The sequence below is a fragment of the Diabrotica virgifera genome, chromosome 10 (genome assembly GCF_917563875.1).
Source record: "Diabrotica virgifera virgifera chromosome 10, PGI_DIABVI_V3a".
NCBI classification, from domain to species: Eukaryota; Metazoa; Arthropoda; class Insecta; order Coleoptera; family Chrysomelidae; genus Diabrotica; species Diabrotica virgifera.
The window spans coordinates 110,168,227-110,186,940 of NC_065452.1; the positions used below are offsets into that span (position 1 = coordinate 110,168,227).

Consider the following 18,714-nt stretch of genomic DNA (forward strand, 5'->3'; position numbering starts at 1 on the left):
TTTATAAGCTTGACGGAAAGAAGGCTTTGAAATCAAACATACGAGTAGCTAGTTTGTTGTCAACAAAAATTATTATAACGCGTCATTTGAGTTTGAATAAATTAACAACTGTCAGTTTTATTATCAGTAAAATACAATAATGGCACGCGGAAAACCTACTGATCCAAAAGTGCGAGAAATTATTATTCATCAGTACCACAAGGGGAAAACAATGCGTGAAATTTCCAGTGAATTAACGGTAGCAACAACTACTGTGTTTAATATAATTAAGAAATATGGTGAAACTGCCAGTATTGATGTTCGCGGCAAAACCTCAGGCCGTCCAAAAGCTGTTTCTCAAAGGAGTGTCAGACATTTAATCAGAATATGTAAGTCGGGAAGAAGAAACACACTACGAGAAGTGACTGCTAGATGGAATAGAGAAACTGGGATGAATGTTTCCAGAGAATACTGTCGCAAATATATCCACAAAAGCGGTCTTAGTTTTTATAAGGTATGTTTGATAGGTTCTTATTTGCGATATAAATTTTCTATTTTTTTAATTATTTGAATAGGCCAAAGAAAAACCATTGTTGACAGAAGCTCAGAAAAGGAATCGTTATATTTGGGCTAAATCTAAACTTTCGTGAACCAAACTTGACTGGGACAAAGTTATCTATAGCGACGAAAGCAAATTTGATGTCTGTGTGGGAGATTACCGAAAGCGTGTGATTAGGGAAAAGACAGAAACATTCCATAAAGATTGTCTTAAAAGGACTGTAAAGTTTCCACAGGGTATCATGGTGTGGGGTTGTATGTCGGTCAAAGGGGTGGGAACTTTACATTTTATTGACGGCATAGTAAACGCAGCCAAATATCAAGATATCCTTGAACATTCGCTTTTACCAAGTGCGGCAACGTTATATCCATCCGGAGATTTTATCTTTCAACAGAACGGAGCCTCATGCCATACGGCTAAATCTACCAAAAAATGGTTGGGAGAATATGACATTAAAGTTTTGTCACATCCTTCTAGTAGCCCGGATCTTAATCCAATAGAGACACTTTGGCACAAAATGAAACAACGCCTAAGAAATAACCCTCAGCGTACTTTGCCACAACTACGTACTAAATTGCAAGAAATATGTGATAGTTTCACTCCTGAGTTCTGTGAAGGCCTAGTTGATACAATGCCTAATAGAGTTCGGGCTGTTATTCAAGCTAAGGGCGACGTTACGCCTTATTAATTTTTATTTTAATTTGTTAAAAACCGCTTGTTCCAATATTTAGTTGTCAGCATTTTTTGATTATCTAACAATTGATTAAATAGTAGTCAACATAAAATATATAATTAAATTGTAAAAATAATTCTACACACAAAAAAAGTTGTTAATTGCATAACTACAATTATTAAAAAAAATTAAATAAAAGAATTCCGGTAAATTGGCATTTTATTTGTAAAATAACTGCTTGTTCCAACATATAGTTGTTAGGGCTCGTATACTTATTTACGATCGAGAGTGAAATTTTATCACATGCCGGGCGCATGCGCACACAGACAGTATGTATTTTGTTGCTAATCTTTCAAGATGTATGTATCAGCGCAAATAAGTCATATTATATCATATAAAAGGATATATTAGTGTTAAGTAAATGTATTATTTATTATAATTTTTGTGTCTTTGGGTTTGTCTTCCACGGGAATAAGATATTTTATAATAATAGTAAGTATATTTAAAGTATTTTTGTATACTTCACTTGGTCAGTATATGAGAAATCTTGTAACCTGTCAAAGCAGAAGGGATATAGTTCAGTGGAAGAGCGTGTGACCGGAGATCAAGAGGTCCCGGGTTCAAATCCCGGACGATTCATATTTTTTTTTTTATATTTTTGGTATCGTTTTAATAAAATTTTTTTAAAAGTGGTAGGTAAATAAAGTTAGTTTAATATTTAAATAAAATACAAATAACCTGTTAAGTATATTAATTTCGTTGAAATCATAATAATAGAAGTATAACTTCTTACGTGCGTACAAAGTACACACACATTCTTTTTTTATATATAATCCCTTTTTTGTATTCAGTTTATTTTTGAATTTGTAAAGTAATTAATTTCGGTAAATTTTTGTAATATGAAGGAGGATCTGATTATTTACAGCTGACATTTCATCACCATCACTTGACTGACACAACATCGCAAAAGTACAGTCTTTTTGTCATTCAAATTTCATTAAACTACTTCACTTGATAGTGGTTCTAGCTCGACTGACAGCGCAGGTGACCTCCTAGCTATGTGCTGTTGACATCGACCGCGACTTAACTAGTAGCATCCACCGCGACCTATACCTCCACCTCGACCCACTTGTTCTGTTCTTAGCCTTTGAGGGCCTCGACCTTCTTAAGCTTTCTACGCCATTCTTTTCTGTCCCTTGCTTGAATTTTCCAGTTGGCGACTCCGATCTTTTCGGCATCTTGTGTTACCCCGTCCATCCACCTCATCTTTGGTCTACCCCGTCTTCTCACACAGTATTTATGTACCAAACGATATTTTGAATAAAACAAAAATTGACACATTAATTTATTTTATTTTGAATAAACAGATACGAAAGTTTGAGGTACAATACAATCATTACTATTTTCTGGTTTGTCAATTAAGTAACATTAATTATCACATAAGTTCTAAGGCATTGTAGTTATATATAGAAAAAAGTTGATCTCTATATTGGGATGAACTATCGCTTTTCTTGTTAATTCTTCAATTGGACCAGTTATTTTTTATTTGTTAGCTGCTCTAAGAAACAGTGTCGGTAATTTATAAAAGTGGTATAATTTCTCTTTATCGTTCGAATGTAAGAAGACCCAATTGGTCGCAATTGCAACCTTTGACTACAAAAATGTGACAAACCTTGAAACAGAAAACTTTTTTTCGAAAATTAGCGTTACCCATACATATATAGTACAGAGAAGAGAACTAATGGTTGAAAAGAAAACTAAATCTAATTCTACTATTAAATAAGTAGCGTCATATGTATTTCTACTATTAATAAATCCAGTAGAACCCCGATTATCCGTGATATAATTTTTCATTATTCAAATTGCATTTTTGAGATTTTATCGAAATAATATCATTGTAAGTCATTCGACGAAAACTATATACCGGGAGAGAGACGTATAATGCAATATCGATGGCACCAGTGCTGGAGGAAATCATTTGCTTGTCATTTGCCGCTGATGCTGAAGAGGCTACTCTGCTATATTACTAAAACAAGTGTTTCAAAAATAGTAATAGCTAGTGTAAAACGCAAAGAAATATTTTAAGGATTGAACAGAAGCTAGTGATTTTAAATAAAGTGAAAAGGGGGACGTGTCGCATCATTTTCATTATCACGAATCTATGAAGCTGGAAAACAAACAATACGGCATATCAATAAATACAAAGTGGATCTACAAAATTTTATTCTATAAAAAATTGAGTTTTCAACAACTCGATGAAGTACTTTCCAACCAAATGATTTCTGCAGAAAAGGTCGGAGAGCGTAACAATCTCTGGGCGAATGTGTGTTAAGCAAGCGGATTTTCACGAAAACTTGAAAATCGAAAAGCCGCTCAAACTGATTTATACGAAAATGAGAGTCAAGCCAAAAAAAAGTGATGGAACGGTATAAATCAAAAGAGTAATTACTCAGGAGGATGAGGAAGCTACCAAAATTGTATTAAGACTATTTCGAGAAACGAGAACCTTCGGACCTTGTCATTTTGAATTTGCGCAGAATACATCAAATTGTCACATTATGAATTAAACTTTATAAAAAAGTAACAATCTTTCATAAACCATGTGCTCCGTAAGTACAACGTGTTACTACCGATTGAAAGCATGATACAATAACAGAAGATATGACATGGAGCAGGTAGGCGGGGCCAACGTAGCTACGTCACTCTGTGAGTAGATCAGCATTATATTCAGTGTTGTCGTATAGTAAACACTGTTTATTTTTGTGTTTAAGGTGAATTTTACTTATAATTTGTTACACTTTTATCAAAAATATTATATTCATAGTTAGATTTGAATAGTCCTTAGGATGTGTGATCATAAATATAATTAATGAATAAGAGAACTTAAGTAATAAAAAAATATAACTGATGGGCTTCATGACTATCGCAGCTTTAACTTTTTTTATCATTTAACACATTACAATTTTATTGTTACCTTTATTTCATCGTCAGTACATGTATTATACATGGTGTACAATACAGGGTGTATAATACATGTATTACATATAGGGTGGAAGGCACTTATGGAATAAAATTATTTCTGTCCTTATTTTAAAAAAATTTAAAAAACACTGAAACCCGTTTATTTTTATATATAAATGTAGGCTTTTTAAAGCTGAATTTAAATTTAAACATGGTGATTCACATAAGCCTGGTATAGTCCATAAGCTTTATTTTTAATGGAACACCCTATACATATATTTTTATATTATTAAAAGCTACTTAACGGCCTGATTTCAACGACCCATATCATGTATGGTGTATGGAAACCACTTATGGAATAAAATTGTTTGTGTCCTTATTTTAAAAAATTATAAAAAACGCTAAGATACGTCAACTTTTAAATTTAGATATGCTCTCTTTAAACATTAATTAAAATATACGGGGTGATCTACACGAGTCTATCATAGTCCATGATCTTTAATTGTAATGAAACACCCTGTATATTTTTGTTTTTCGAATTTGCTAAATAACTTCATCACAAAAAAGTGTATTGTATAGGGCCTATTATGAATAATACAAGATGAAATTTTAAAATTATATAGGTTAAATTTTCGTCAAGATATTAAATAGGTACCTACATAAAATTTTGAAATTATCTAATAATTTATCATACTTTAAATAATAGTAAATTATATATATAATAATGGTATTTTAGCTAAATAAAGACATATATTTTCTAAACTAAGTATAAATAATATTTATTTTTTTTGGTTTTGTATCTTTAATGGAGTTTATGAATAATTTAAAAATTTCACCTTTTCAAAATTTCACCGTGTATTATTCATAATGGACCCGAATAATACATTTTTTTTAGATAAAGTGATAAAGTAGCTTCTAAGCACATAAAAATATACAGGGTGATCCATTAAAACTAAAGATCATGGACTATGCTGTACTTGCGTAAATCACCCTGTAAATCACCATTTAAATTTAAAAGTTGACCTGTTCCGGCATTTTTTATAATTTTTAAAATAAGAACACAAACAATTTTATTCCATAAGTGGATTCCATAGTTAATAATTTCAAAATTTCATCCTGTACTGTTCATAATTCACCCTACATGATTTAGTTAGTTGAAATCAGGTTGTTGTAAAGCAGCTTTTAAAAATATAAAAATATACAGGGTGTTCTATTAAAAATAAAGCTTATGGACTCTGTTTGACTTATGAATCACCCCGTGAATTTAAATTTGTGTTTAAAAAGTGCAGATATTTATTTAAAAATCGACGAGTATCACAGTTTTTATAATTTTTCGAAACAAGGAGAGAAATCATTTTATTCTACAAGTGCCTTCCACACTGTATAATTAGACGTATGTTGCATAATAATAAAAAAATCATGTTTCTGATTGATTTTTATTATTAGAATATGTTCTCAATAATTAAATTTAATCATACTAAAGAAAACAGCACTTCTAGAAAGTTTCATAACTGATATTAAAAGCTAAAATCTCCAAATCACAATGGCAATGCATTCGAAATTTAAAGGATCTACTCACAATGTGACGTCATATCATATCTTGGGTTATTGTATCATGGATTGAAAGTATGATTGAAAGTGTACCCCAGGCGCTTGCTTCGTAAAAGTGATTGACTTCTTAAGCACAGCCTACCTAAAAATACTCTTTTTCTGTTATGTATCTTCTTCTTGTAGGTACATAATATGTATGTGTGTATTATACAGGGTATTAGTAAATAAGTATGGAAAACTTTAAGGGCTAATTTTACATGAAGAAATAATGTCGGTTTGCTCCATAAACATATGTCCACAAATGCTTCGTTTCCGAGATACGGGGTGTTGAAATTTTTATTTCAAACTGCATATTTATGTATTGCTCTAAGACCAGTTGAGCTATGAAAATGAAGTTGTAGGAGGTAGTTATTTCGCATTTTTTGACATACAATTAAGAATTTTGCATTCATCATTGGCGCGCATACGGGTAATAGTCTGAATTGTTTTAAAGAAAAAAATAGTACGCCAATGAGATATTTCAATTTAAAAATTATTTTTAAATTCCACGTTTAATTTTTGATAAAAAACCTTTCCTGACTTTTTTTCACATGGTGCACCGTTTTTATGCAGAAAAATAAAACATCCTGACGCGTATTTTTCATTTCTTAATACATTATTAAGAAATATCCAATATAATACTCGTAATACTAAACTGGAACAATAACAGAAAATATTATTAACAAGTTTTTAACTAGGTGCAAAACTGCAAGAAATGTTTAAAATGATCTCCTTTACAGGTAACAGAAGAATTTTATATTCATCATTGGCGCGCGTACGGGTAATGGTCTGAATTTATTTAAGAAAAAATAGGACGCCACTGAGATATGTCAACCTAAAAATTATTTTTGAATTTCTTATTCAATTTACGACAAAAAATCTTTCTTGCCTTTTTTTCATATGAGGTGCCGTTTTTGTACAAAAAAAAATAAAACAGCTTAACGCTTACAAAGTATTTGAGGTAGTTTCCATATGCATAGAAACTTAGTTCAAATACTTTGTAAACGTTGTTTTATTTTTTTTAAGATGTTTTATTTTTTTGCATAAAAACGGCGCCACATATGAAAAAAAGGAAAGAAAGATTTTTTGTCGTAAATTGAACCAGAAATTCAAAAATGATTTTTACTTTGACATATCTCAGTGGCGTACTATTTTTTTCTTAAAAAAAATTCAGACCATTACCCGTATTACCCGTACGCGCTCCAATTATGAATATAAAATTCTTCTATAACCTCTAAAGGAGGTCATTTTTAACATGTGTTGTAGCTCTGCACCTAGTTAAAAACTTATTAGTAATATTTTCTGTTATTGTTCCAGTTTAGTATTATTATATTGGATATTTCTTCATATTATATTAAGAAATGAAAAATACGCGTCAAGGTGTTTTATTTTTCTGCATAAAAACGGTGCACCATGTGAAAAAAGGCAAGAAAGGCTTTTTTTATCAAAAATTAAACGTGGAATTTAAAAATAATTTTTAATTTGAAATATCTCAGTAGCGTACTATTTTTTTCTTTAAAAAATTCAGACTACTACCCGTATGCGCGCCAATGATGAATACAAAATTCATAATTGTATGTCAAAAAATGTGCAATAACTACCTCGTAAAACTCACAAAATTTTTTCATAGCTCAACTGGTCTTAGAGCAATAAATAAATTGCCAGTTTGAAATAAAAATTTCAACACCCCGTATCTCGGAAACGAAGCATTTGCAGACATATGTTTATGGAGCAAACCGGCATTATTTCTTTATGTAGAATTAGCCCTTAAAGTTTTTCATACTTATTTACTAACACCCTGTATATAAGAAATAAATGTTTGGTTATCCGTGCCACATCCGGCCATGTGGAGCACGAATAATAGGGATTCTACTGTAAATAGCGTCATATGTGTATCAGTATAAAATGATTCTGATATCTTTAAAATACACTGCTGCATAAAAAACTCAGATATTTAATTTTTTTTAGATTATTCAAAATTAACATACAGGAGAAAGTAAGCAACTGTTCTCATCTTTCTCAACGAATATCAAAGAATCTTATAAACTTGTTAACTATACTCTAAAATACAGTCTCTGAAACTATGTCGCAACAATTAAGACTAGTCTATGGCAGTCTAGTTTTGGCTTAAAGAACTAAATATAAATAAATCAGCAATAAATAAACCTGTATATACAATATACATACTTGTAGGTTAAGACAATTTTGTACCATATGATAGGAGTGTATTTCACTTTAATAATATTAGTGTTACACTTGGTGTCCGTTTTTTGTCAAACAGTGTCCAGTTGGTCCATGATTCAACACGTTCGCTACCAAGCGACTCATATATGAGCCACATCGATTTTCTCATAGACCAGCGTCTCACCCGTGAGCCGGGGATCGCACTGCACATATTGGCAATTTAAATAGCTATGGAAACCCAAATGGAAGAAATATGTACAGAAGAATTAAAAGAAGCGATAAGTGGATTAAAAATAGGAAAAGCGAGCGGAGCAGATAAAACTGATCACGAAATGATAAAATGGATAGGGAAAGAAGTGGTTGCTGGAAATAATGAGAGAAGCACAGAGAACAAACAAAATGCCGAGAGAGTGGGAAGAAAACTTACTGATCCCAACTCACAAGAAAGGAGCAGAATCCACGTGTGGAAACTATAGAGATATATGCCTCTCATCAGTAGCGTTCAAGCTCTATACGAGAATAATAGACAGATGATTAAGAACAGAGGTAGAAGAAAAACTTGAAGACGAACAAACAGCATTCAGAGCCAAAAGGCAAACAGTTGACAATATAAGCATACTACGAAATATAATAGACAAAAATAATGATCGGGGAACAAACATATATCAAAAATATATTCATAGACCGTAAAGCAGCGTTCGACTCAGTAGATCGGAAAGTATTGTGGAATACTCTGGAGGAGCTGGGAGTACCGAGGAAACTATTACAGATAATTAAAAGTATCTACAGCAGAGTATTGGGGAAAGTACAAATGGGAGGTAGCAGATCACTAGAATTTAGGATTAATAAGGGGATAAAACAGGGAGATAGCCTGTTTTAGCTAGGGAGATAAGCCCACTCCTATTCGTCATAATTATGGATAAATTATTTCAAAATATAAAAAGAAGAACAAACCACTTAAAAACAATAATGGGCTACACGCACCTAACACCCGTTATTGATGTAAGGATTACAGTATGCGGACGACGTGGTTCTCATAGCAGACAAACCGAGAACGATGCAACAACTAATAATTGGTGTATGAGCTAAGGAAATTGAGAAAATGAAATTAGAAATAAACATCAGCAAATACAAGACGATGAAAATAGGTTAGCAGGAGCAGGGGATTGGATGCAAAACACGAGTGTTCTGTAAAGGACAAGAATTGGAGAGGGTGACGGCCTACGAGTACCTGGGAACGACGGAAAGCTAGACCTAGAAATCGCAAATAGGACAAAGAAAGCTACGAAAATTTATTATGCGATTAATAATACGATACTGGGAAATCAGCCAGGAAACAAAAATACATGTATATAATACAATCACAACACCAACTCTTCTATATGCAAGCGAGACATGGGTTACAGATAAAAGACATGAAAGTGCCATAAATGCAGCAGAAATGAAGCAGCTAAGAAAATAGCTGGAGAGGGACAAAAGGGAAAGGAACGAAAACTAATAGAGAAAAAAATTGAAAAAAGAAAACTGAACTAGTTTGGACATATAATTGGAATACACGAGAACAGACTAGTAAAGAAGGTGACAGATGCTAATAGACAGGGGAAAAGAAGAAGGGGCAGACCTAGAAAGGGGTGGATGGAACAAATCGAGGAAATCGGGACCAAGAGAGGGAAAACAGTGTAACAGATGAAGGGAATGACAGGAAGAAGTGGGTAAAAGATGGATAGGTGATACCAAAGTCCAACGCTCTTATGGGGCATAAGGACAACGAGAAGAAGAAATAGCTATGGTCTATGAGGACAAAACTTAAATACCAGCTTAGTAGCGAACGGATTAAAATGCGTCTATACTATATCAGATCTAAGTATAAAATAAGTAGAAGTATATTATTTAGTGATGTTTAGTGATCAACCCTTAAAGTACAGTCTCTGATTGAGACAACATTGAAACCATTAAAAATACTGAAGATAGCCAAGTTTTAGCTTAATATGCTAAACATAAATAAAGCAGAAATGAATAAATTAAAGCACACTTCCAACGTGTAATTGTATTGCTATTGTACGTCCCCAACTTTCTAATAAAATTTGACTAAACATTTAAATTCTATGTAATAACATTTATGAACATAGTTTATGGACATAAAAAAGAAACACGAGAAAAGTAAAAAATGTCCTTTAGACCAAAACACAAAAAGGTCGAAGGAAACATGAATGCAGCGAAACCTTCGAAATTTATTGGACTGATTCATCGGAATTTTTTTCAACGGGTTGTGGAACTTTCCCTAAAATAAAACACAATAATTAAAGTAATATTAATGACAACTGGCACAAGTTAGATTTTTGCACACATTTTCACAAACTACCCCAAAGTAAAAACCAAATTACTTTGGGATGGTTTGTGAAAATACAGTGTGTCTACATAAGTTGAAATCATTTATGGAAAACTTTTTTGTTATTAATTTTACGAAAAAAAAGGTATTTTTTTATGGTCTAAAACCTAAGGTGCAACCATCAGATATCAAGTTTTGCCAATCTTGTACGAGGTATGTCAAAAAATATGAATTTCGCACAATATTGAAATATGTTAAAATTAAAAGTTGTTTCGAATTAAAAATTATCTTTTAATACGCAATTACAAGCTTCTAATAAAAAACAAATTGCAAATTTTTTTCAAAATAAAATACATTAAAAATCTAATGAACATTGAAGAGTTGATAACCTTTTTTTTTCTATCGGAACGGAAGAGTTATACAATTTGGTAATAAAGAAAAATTATGTTCGGTATTAGTAATTTGTCAAAAATTTGCAATTTTTTTTTTCAATTACCTTGAGCGAAACTCATATAATATTGATAAAATTCGATATCTGATGGTTGCATCTTACGTCTTAGACCATTCATAGCATTTTATGAGGAATAACATATATAATGTACACACAGTAAGCACGTAAAGGTTGGAATAAATTCCTTTTTTTCGTGAATCGGCGATTTTGTAAGTAAATCCCGAAACTGGTCGATTTTTTATTTTTAAAATATGATTTTTTGACATTTATATATCAAACGAGTGACGTCATTCATCTGGGCGTGATGCCTTAATCAATGATTTTGTGAAATGAGATTAGAGGTCGTATGCTAGCTCATTTGAAAGGTCATTCAATTCTCTATATACACTAAGCATCAAAATTGACGCACCACCTTAAAAATGCGACATTTTTTATATCTCGTATTTCCTAAACCTGTTGTCCGATTTGAGTATTTTTTTTTAGTATATTATAGCTTTATTCTTCAAGAATATCGATGTAATAATATTATTGCTAAACAGGTAAGTGTCATTGTATACCAGGTGTAACAATGATAGTGTGTTTGGAACACCCTGTGGAATATTCTAGCCTATATAAAATATTGAAATTAAAACTCAAGTGTAGTCTTAGGCTTTCTTAACATTTTGCTTTTCGATTCATTCGCTTATGTGGGATAATAAAAAAGTTAGGTTAACAACTTTAACAACTAGCCATGTTATTCATCAATACAGGGTGTTTCTAAATAAGTGCGACAAACTTTAAGGAGTAATTCTGCATGCAAAAATAATGACCATTTGCTTTATAAACATATGTACGCAAATGCTTCGTTTCCGAGATACGGGATGTTGAACTTACAAACTGACGATTTATTTATTGCTCTAAAACCGGTTGAGATAAATAAAATTTAATGGGTTTTAAGAGGTAGTTATTGCGCATTTTTTGACATACAATTAAGAATTTTATATTCACCATTGTCGTGCATACCAGTCATATTACCCGTATGCACGTCAATGGTGAATATAAAATTCTTAATTGTATGTCAAAAAATGTGTAATAACTACGTATTAAAACCCACCAAATTTGATTTGCATATCTCAACTGGTTTTAAAGCAATAAATAAATCGTCAGTTTGTAAAAAAAATCAACATCCCGTATCTCAAAAACGAAGCATTTGCGGACATATGTTTATAAAGCAAACGGTCATTATTTTTTCATGCAGAATTACTCCTTAAAGTTTGTCGCACTTATTTAGAAACACCCTGTATTAATGAAGAACGTTGCTAGTTGTTATAGTACCTAACTTTTTTATTATCCAACATAAGCAAATGAATCAAAAAGCATAATGTTAAGAAAGCCTAATAAGGCTACAGTTGAGTTTTAATTTCAATATTTTATATACTCTAGAATATTCCACAGGGTGTTCCAAAATTTAAGGAAAAACGCACTATCATTGTTACACCCGGTATACAGTGACACTTATCTGTTTAGCAACAATATTATTACATCGATATTCTTGAAGAATAAGGCTATAGCATATTAAAAAAATCACTAAAATCGGACAACAGGTTTAGGAAATAAAAGACATCAACAATATCCCATTTTTAAGGTGGTGCGTTAATTTTGGTGCTTAGTGTAGTAATATAAAAATTAACACAATTATTTATACAGGGTGCCCAAAAAATTTTTTTTTTAATTGAATTAATTGACACAAAAAGAAGAATGTATGTAATTTATTTAATTCAAAATACATTTTACTGCTGTCAGAAAACAGAAAAAAGCAAACGCGAAAAGATGTAGTGACTACCGAACCATTAGCTTGATGAGTCATGTTTTAAAGATATTTCTACGAATTTTGCACTCTAGGATGTACCAAAAATAGAATAACAGTATTCAGAAACACTGTTTAGTTTACAGAGATGCAGAGATGTCGGACATCCGGTTTATATGTGTTTTATTGAGTTTGAGAAGGCCTTTGATCGGGTAAAACATACTGAAATGATTGCTATTCTTCAGAAAGTGGATAATGATGATAAAGACCTACGCATTATCAAAAATCTTTACTGGCATCAACGTGCAAACATCAGGATTGGCCGGGACACGTCTGAAGAACTTCAAATACGAAGAGGAGTAAGGGAGGGCTGCATTTTGTCCCCACCAATATTTAGCATCTATTCCGAGTTTGTTTTCAATAAAGCAGTGGATAATGCTCAATGTGGTATCAAAATGAATGGCGTCAATATTAATAATTTGAGATACGCGGATGACACGGTGTTACTTGCGAGCAATTATGAAGAAGTTCAACATCTGATTAATAGGATTACCACAACGTGTGATGAATATGGACTCAAGCTAAACACCGCAAAGACCAAGGCGATGGTTGTCAGTAAGACGCCAATACAACCGGAAGTAGTAACAGCTTATGGTGAACAATTAGAGAGAACTAACAGTATCACCTACCTTGGTTGTAATCTAAATGAGAACTGGGACATGAGCAAAGAAATTAAAATACGTATAGAGAAGGCCAGAGCTGCATTCTTTAAGATAAAGAAACTTTTATGTGGAAACAACATTACTTTGAATCTTAAAATTAGATTAGTGAGATGTTATGTGTTCTCTACTCTTTTGTACGGTGTCGAAGGTTGGACTTACAGATACTCTTCCTACAGAAGTATGGAAGCACAAACCTTATGGAAATTAGGTCCCAGTGCATTTAGTTCATACTTTGGGAAAATACTCTTTGAAGCATTGTGATGAAAAGTTCTCATGGGCACAACTCGATCGTATGGAGGATTTTCAAGATATAGAGGCACAAACTCGGAAAATTACCGATTTACTGGGTATTACAATTCCCTGAATTACTGGTTATCTGGCAACATGTAGAAAGTTTGGATCAAAGAAAAGTACTATACTGCGTTACACGGTCACCTTTCAGTACAGACTCTTATGAAGAACAGTGTTGCCAAGAGATATTAATATTTATATTAAATAAATTTTTAAGTATTTTTATACCTCACTTGGTCTATTAAATTTGTCAGTATGTATGAGAAATCTTGTAAGCTATCTAAGCAAAGGGAGTTTAGCTCGGTGGTAAACGTTCGACCGGAGATCGAGAGGTCACTGGTTCGAATCCGTGTGTTATCTAATTTTTTTTTTATTTTTAGTATTGTTTTAATAAAAATTTTTGGAAAGTAGTAAGTAAAAATTAGTTTAATCTTTAAATACAAATAACCTGTTGAAAATATATTTATTTCGTTGAAATCATATAATAGAAGTATAACTTCTTACGTGCGTACAAAGTACACGTGTTAAAAAGTACATTTTTAAGGCACTCATGTGAATTGCGTGCCTTAAAATTGTACTTTTAACACTTATATCATAAATAACTATTAAATATAATATTAATCACAGGCTAATTATAATTAATATTCAAATGATATATCTTTAATATCGTATAAATATCTTTCATAGTACCTATCTATGAATTATTTAAAAATAATAAAACCCACAGATTTTCAAATCAAGATGTTTTGGACTTCTGGAATATTCTATTTAGACGGACTTTAAGTTCGTCTGCTTAAAACCGGCAACACTGAGCTGCAAGGTTCCATAAGTTTTATATTGGGATATGCTGCCCACACTACAAAGTGACTGCGGAACGCAGAATAGTACACTAGGATTTTTTCCTGACTATCCAATGGCGACCTTTACTTTGACCTTGACCTTCAACGGACGTCATCTTCTAGGGTTTCGAGGGTTTTCGGCATTAAATTGATATAAACAGATTACTCATGGGTTTTTGGGATCGCTAAACACGAATATGCCATCAGAATTGACCTCCGGAGTACGTGGTCATATTCTAGAGTTTCGATGGTTTTCGGCATTTAATTGATGCAAATGAATTACTGGGAACTGGGGGGGTTAAGGCCCCTAAACACGAATATGCCACCAGAACCGACTCCCGGAGCACCTGGTTTCCAAGGTCAATGAAAGGGACTCCTAGAGTTTTGAGGGTCTTCGGTACTACATTAATGCAAACGGATTAGTTATAGGTTTTTGGGGTTGCTGAACACGAATACGTGATCAGCACAGACACAGGAGCACCTGGTGCCTAAAACAGGTTATCTTCTGGAGTTTCAGAGAAAGCAAATGGATTACTCTTAGGTTTTTGGGGTTGCTGAACATGCATACACTATCAGTTCCGACCCGCGAATCACATTGTGCCTACGGCACGTCATCTTCTGAAGTTTAGTGAAAGCTCTCGAATCTCCAAAGCATGGCGTGCCTTAGGCACCAGGTACTCCGATGTCTGTTCTGATGGGGTTTTCGTGTTCAGCAACTCAAAAAACCTATCCGTTTGCATCAATGTAGTACCGAAGACCCTAGAAACTACAGGAGCTCCTTTCATTGACCTTGGAAACCAGGTGCTCCGGGAGTCGGTTCTGGTGGCATATTCGTGTTTAGCGACCTCAAAACTCAAAAAACCGTCCAGTAATTGATTTGCATCAATTAAATGCCGAAAACCATCGAAACTCTAGAAGATGACATCCCTTGCAGTGGCCCTGGCCACCACGTCCTCCTAAGGTCAACTCTGATGGCATATTCGCCTTAAGCGATCCCAAAAACCCATGAGTAATCTGTTTATATCAATTTAACCCTTAAACGCCCAAGGGTGGGTAAAAAATGTCCACCTAATGTGTATTCCCTTGTAACATATTTATTACGTGTTTAAATTTTTTTTTTAAATTATTTATTGTTAAAAAGACAGCCCATTATCGAATGTTAATTTGGTTCTACCAATATTTTTGAAAATAAAAGCAGCATCTTGAGTTAAATATGGATGGGCATAAAAAGTACACCCTTGGCAAAACTTGTTACTAAAGGTTTCTATATAATTTCTCGTTGGTAGGAAGATAATCCATATAATTATCGATGTATAATTACATAATCTACATAATTATCCGCCAATGAGGAGTCTGAAAGAAAGAATATGGAGAAAATAGACAAATCTGAATTACTGGTATGTTAATTTTGATGTACAGTTGCGGTCATTAAATAGTTTACAGGATTACGTATCTAGGAGCCGATTTTTAAAATTTTTACCCCGTGTAAACGCACCTTTTACGTCAAAGTGACGTTACCAGTGGTGTACCTAGAATAGGTTGATTAAAATTAAAAAATCAAAATAATATAAATAATATATTTTACAAAATTTAACAAAATGAAAAGTATAGAAAGAAGTTTTTTTGAATAAACTTGATTATGGTCTTAATAACGAAAATAAGGAAGTCTGGTTTTAAAATACCCTTTTATTTTAAATCTAGTTTATATTAAATATTGATAAACACATCTTTGTTTGATTTTCCATATGCAAATATAGCTCACGTTTAAATCTGCAGCAACTTACCTAAGTGACCAACCTTCTTCGAGTTTGGCAATTGCTCTTGCCTTTTGCGCATCACTCAAATGCATTCGAATCATTTTGGAGGAGTTTGATATCGTTTTATTTTATTTTCAACACTTCTGAAATTTTGACAATCATTGACTTTTTCAAATTTTTTGACTTTGACATTTATCAAATCCGTACGACACTGCTATTTTTGCAGTATTACAATGTAAAAATTAAAGTGTAAACTATTCAGTGACCGTAACTGTACATTGTAATTTTGTTGTAAGGTTTGTAAATTGTTTATATTAATATTTTAGAAGATGCTGTGTTTATTAAGCATAAGATTCTTAAGTTTAATCCATTTTCAACAACTCTCAATAAATATATTAGCTATTTTCGAGGTGGACATTTTTTACCCACCTTTGGGCGTACATGGAACCTAAAAAGGTTGGGCGTTTAAGGGTTAATGCCGAAAACCCTCGAAACTCCAGAAGATGACGTCCGTTGAAGGTCAAGGTCAAAGTAAAGGTCGCCATTGGATAGTCAGGAAAAAATCATAGACTACTAGTACTTTTATTTAATCCAAACTTCTACATGTTGCCAGATAACCAGTAACTCAGGGAATTGGAATACCCGGTAAATCTTATAATTTTCCGAGTTTGTGCCTCTATATGTTGAAAATCCTCCATACGATCGAGATGTGCCCACGAGTACTTTTTATCAGGAAGAGTATTTTCCCAAAGTATGAACTAAATCCACTGAGACCTAATTTCCATAAGGTTTGTGCGGGGTACTTTATGTGTAGACTGAAAGTCTGCACACTTGTTTATACAGAATAATCTAGTCTACAAATAGATACTAACACCGTTGACTGATAACTATACCACACTATACTGGAAGATACGAAACTAAATGAGCGTTTATGTACGACACCAGTGGTTTTAGAAATATATGGCGTTAGCAGCTTTCTACGTGCGAGATTGAATTTACCTGAGACAACGATGAGACGTATTCAGGTAGCTTTGGTTATCGGAATTTGGGGTCGGTCGGGTCGATCGGATTATAATAAAAAGTATTTAATTCTTTTGATGCATTTAAATTTGAGTTCTCATTCAACGATAACAATGGCAATCTTTAAAATAATTATTGGAGTGTACCTATATGTATTACTTTCTAAACTCGTTTTTAAATTAGCAAGAATAATTTTGTAGTTGTAATTTGTCTTCTAATTTGAATTCTTGAAACAAATCATTAAATATTCTAAAGTTTATTTAATAATTTTATATAATATATATATAATAATATAATTTATTTAATAAAAAATTTATTTAACGAGAAAAATACTCACTGGGTGATTTTAGATATTGTACCTACATTTCTTATTTGCCTCATAATCTCGATAAAAAAATAGGTAGTTATTTTCGTTAATTACAGTCTCTTCTGATAATTGTATATTTTGTTTGGAGATATTGCAAACGTATTTACTTAAATGAAATTGACTTAGTAACCCGGTCGGCCCCGTCGGCCACTTTAAACTCTTCGAGAAAAATGGTAAGGACTCATGAATTGTTGCAATCACGATCCAAGTTTTTTCGTGCAGTCGATATTTTCCGAGTTAGGGGGAAAATAGTGACTAAGTATAATTATTGAATTATTTATTATTAACTTTACTTCTTAAATGTGCCGTGTATTTCTGTGTAGGCGTCCATTGTGCATTGTATTGTCAGGTGAGATATTAGATAGTCACGATTACATTATTCTATTAAGAGTAATTTCATATAACATATAAAATATAAAACACGCTGTATTTTCCTGTCACCGTGTCACACAAAAAATTGGCCAGCACAGGTACATGTAATAATTATTATTACATGTACTTGCGCTGGGCAATTTTCTTTGCGACATGGTGACAGGAAAATACAGCGTGTTTTATATGTTCGTTCATGGGTATTCTTTCATTTTTCCGACTGTATCTCAGGTTGAAACCCAAATTTCAGTGAACAGTCATAAGAGTTTGGACGTCGACATTCCATTGTTTATGAGAGATATTTTTCATTAAGTTGAGCCCGTTTGAGCTGACAGTCGGAGTGAGTGTATATTGTCTTACCAAGATAGACGATTATCCAGTTTTATTCCCAAGAAGTTAATCAATTCTGAATAATTTATTGTAAACTCTTTAGGAACTACTTATTAACTTTTGCTCTCAGAACAAATTTCGAATAAACAATACGTTCTTCAGACACAAAGATCAAGAAAAATATACATTCAAAAATACAAGAGCACACATATCCGATATTGATTATATATTGACAAACAGAAACATCCATCATTCTCAAGTACTAGACATAAGATGTTTAAGTGCAGCTAATATCTGAAGTGATCACAACCTAGTACTTGGAAAAATCAGAATACATCTACAAAAAACAGGAAAAAAGACCCTATTGAATGTGAGACAAGAATAAAGGTAGAACAGCTACAAGACTTGTCAACACGAGATCTATACCAGACAAGACTGCAAAAAGTACTGAACGAAAACTACATAACACCAGATGAATTCATAGAAGAAAGTTGGAGGAAGATTAGA

General features: G+C 32.7%; 1 protein-coding gene across 3 annotated transcripts in view; it reads right to left on the reverse strand.

The window, feature by feature from the left end:
- Positions 1–2,543: 2,543 nt before the first annotated feature.
- Positions 2,544–18,714, reverse strand: part of LOC126893314 (alpha-taxilin-like) — a 43,432-nt gene continuing 27,261 nt past the window's right edge. For all 3 annotated transcript variants that reach the window (XM_050663353.1, XM_050663354.1, XM_050663355.1), the window contains one exon: positions 2,544–10,227. In XM_050663353.1, the coding sequence (XP_050519310.1) occupies positions 10,178–10,227 (50 nt within the window). In that variant the 3' untranslated portion in view covers positions 2,544–10,177. The remainder of the gene's footprint in view (positions 10,228–18,714) is intronic.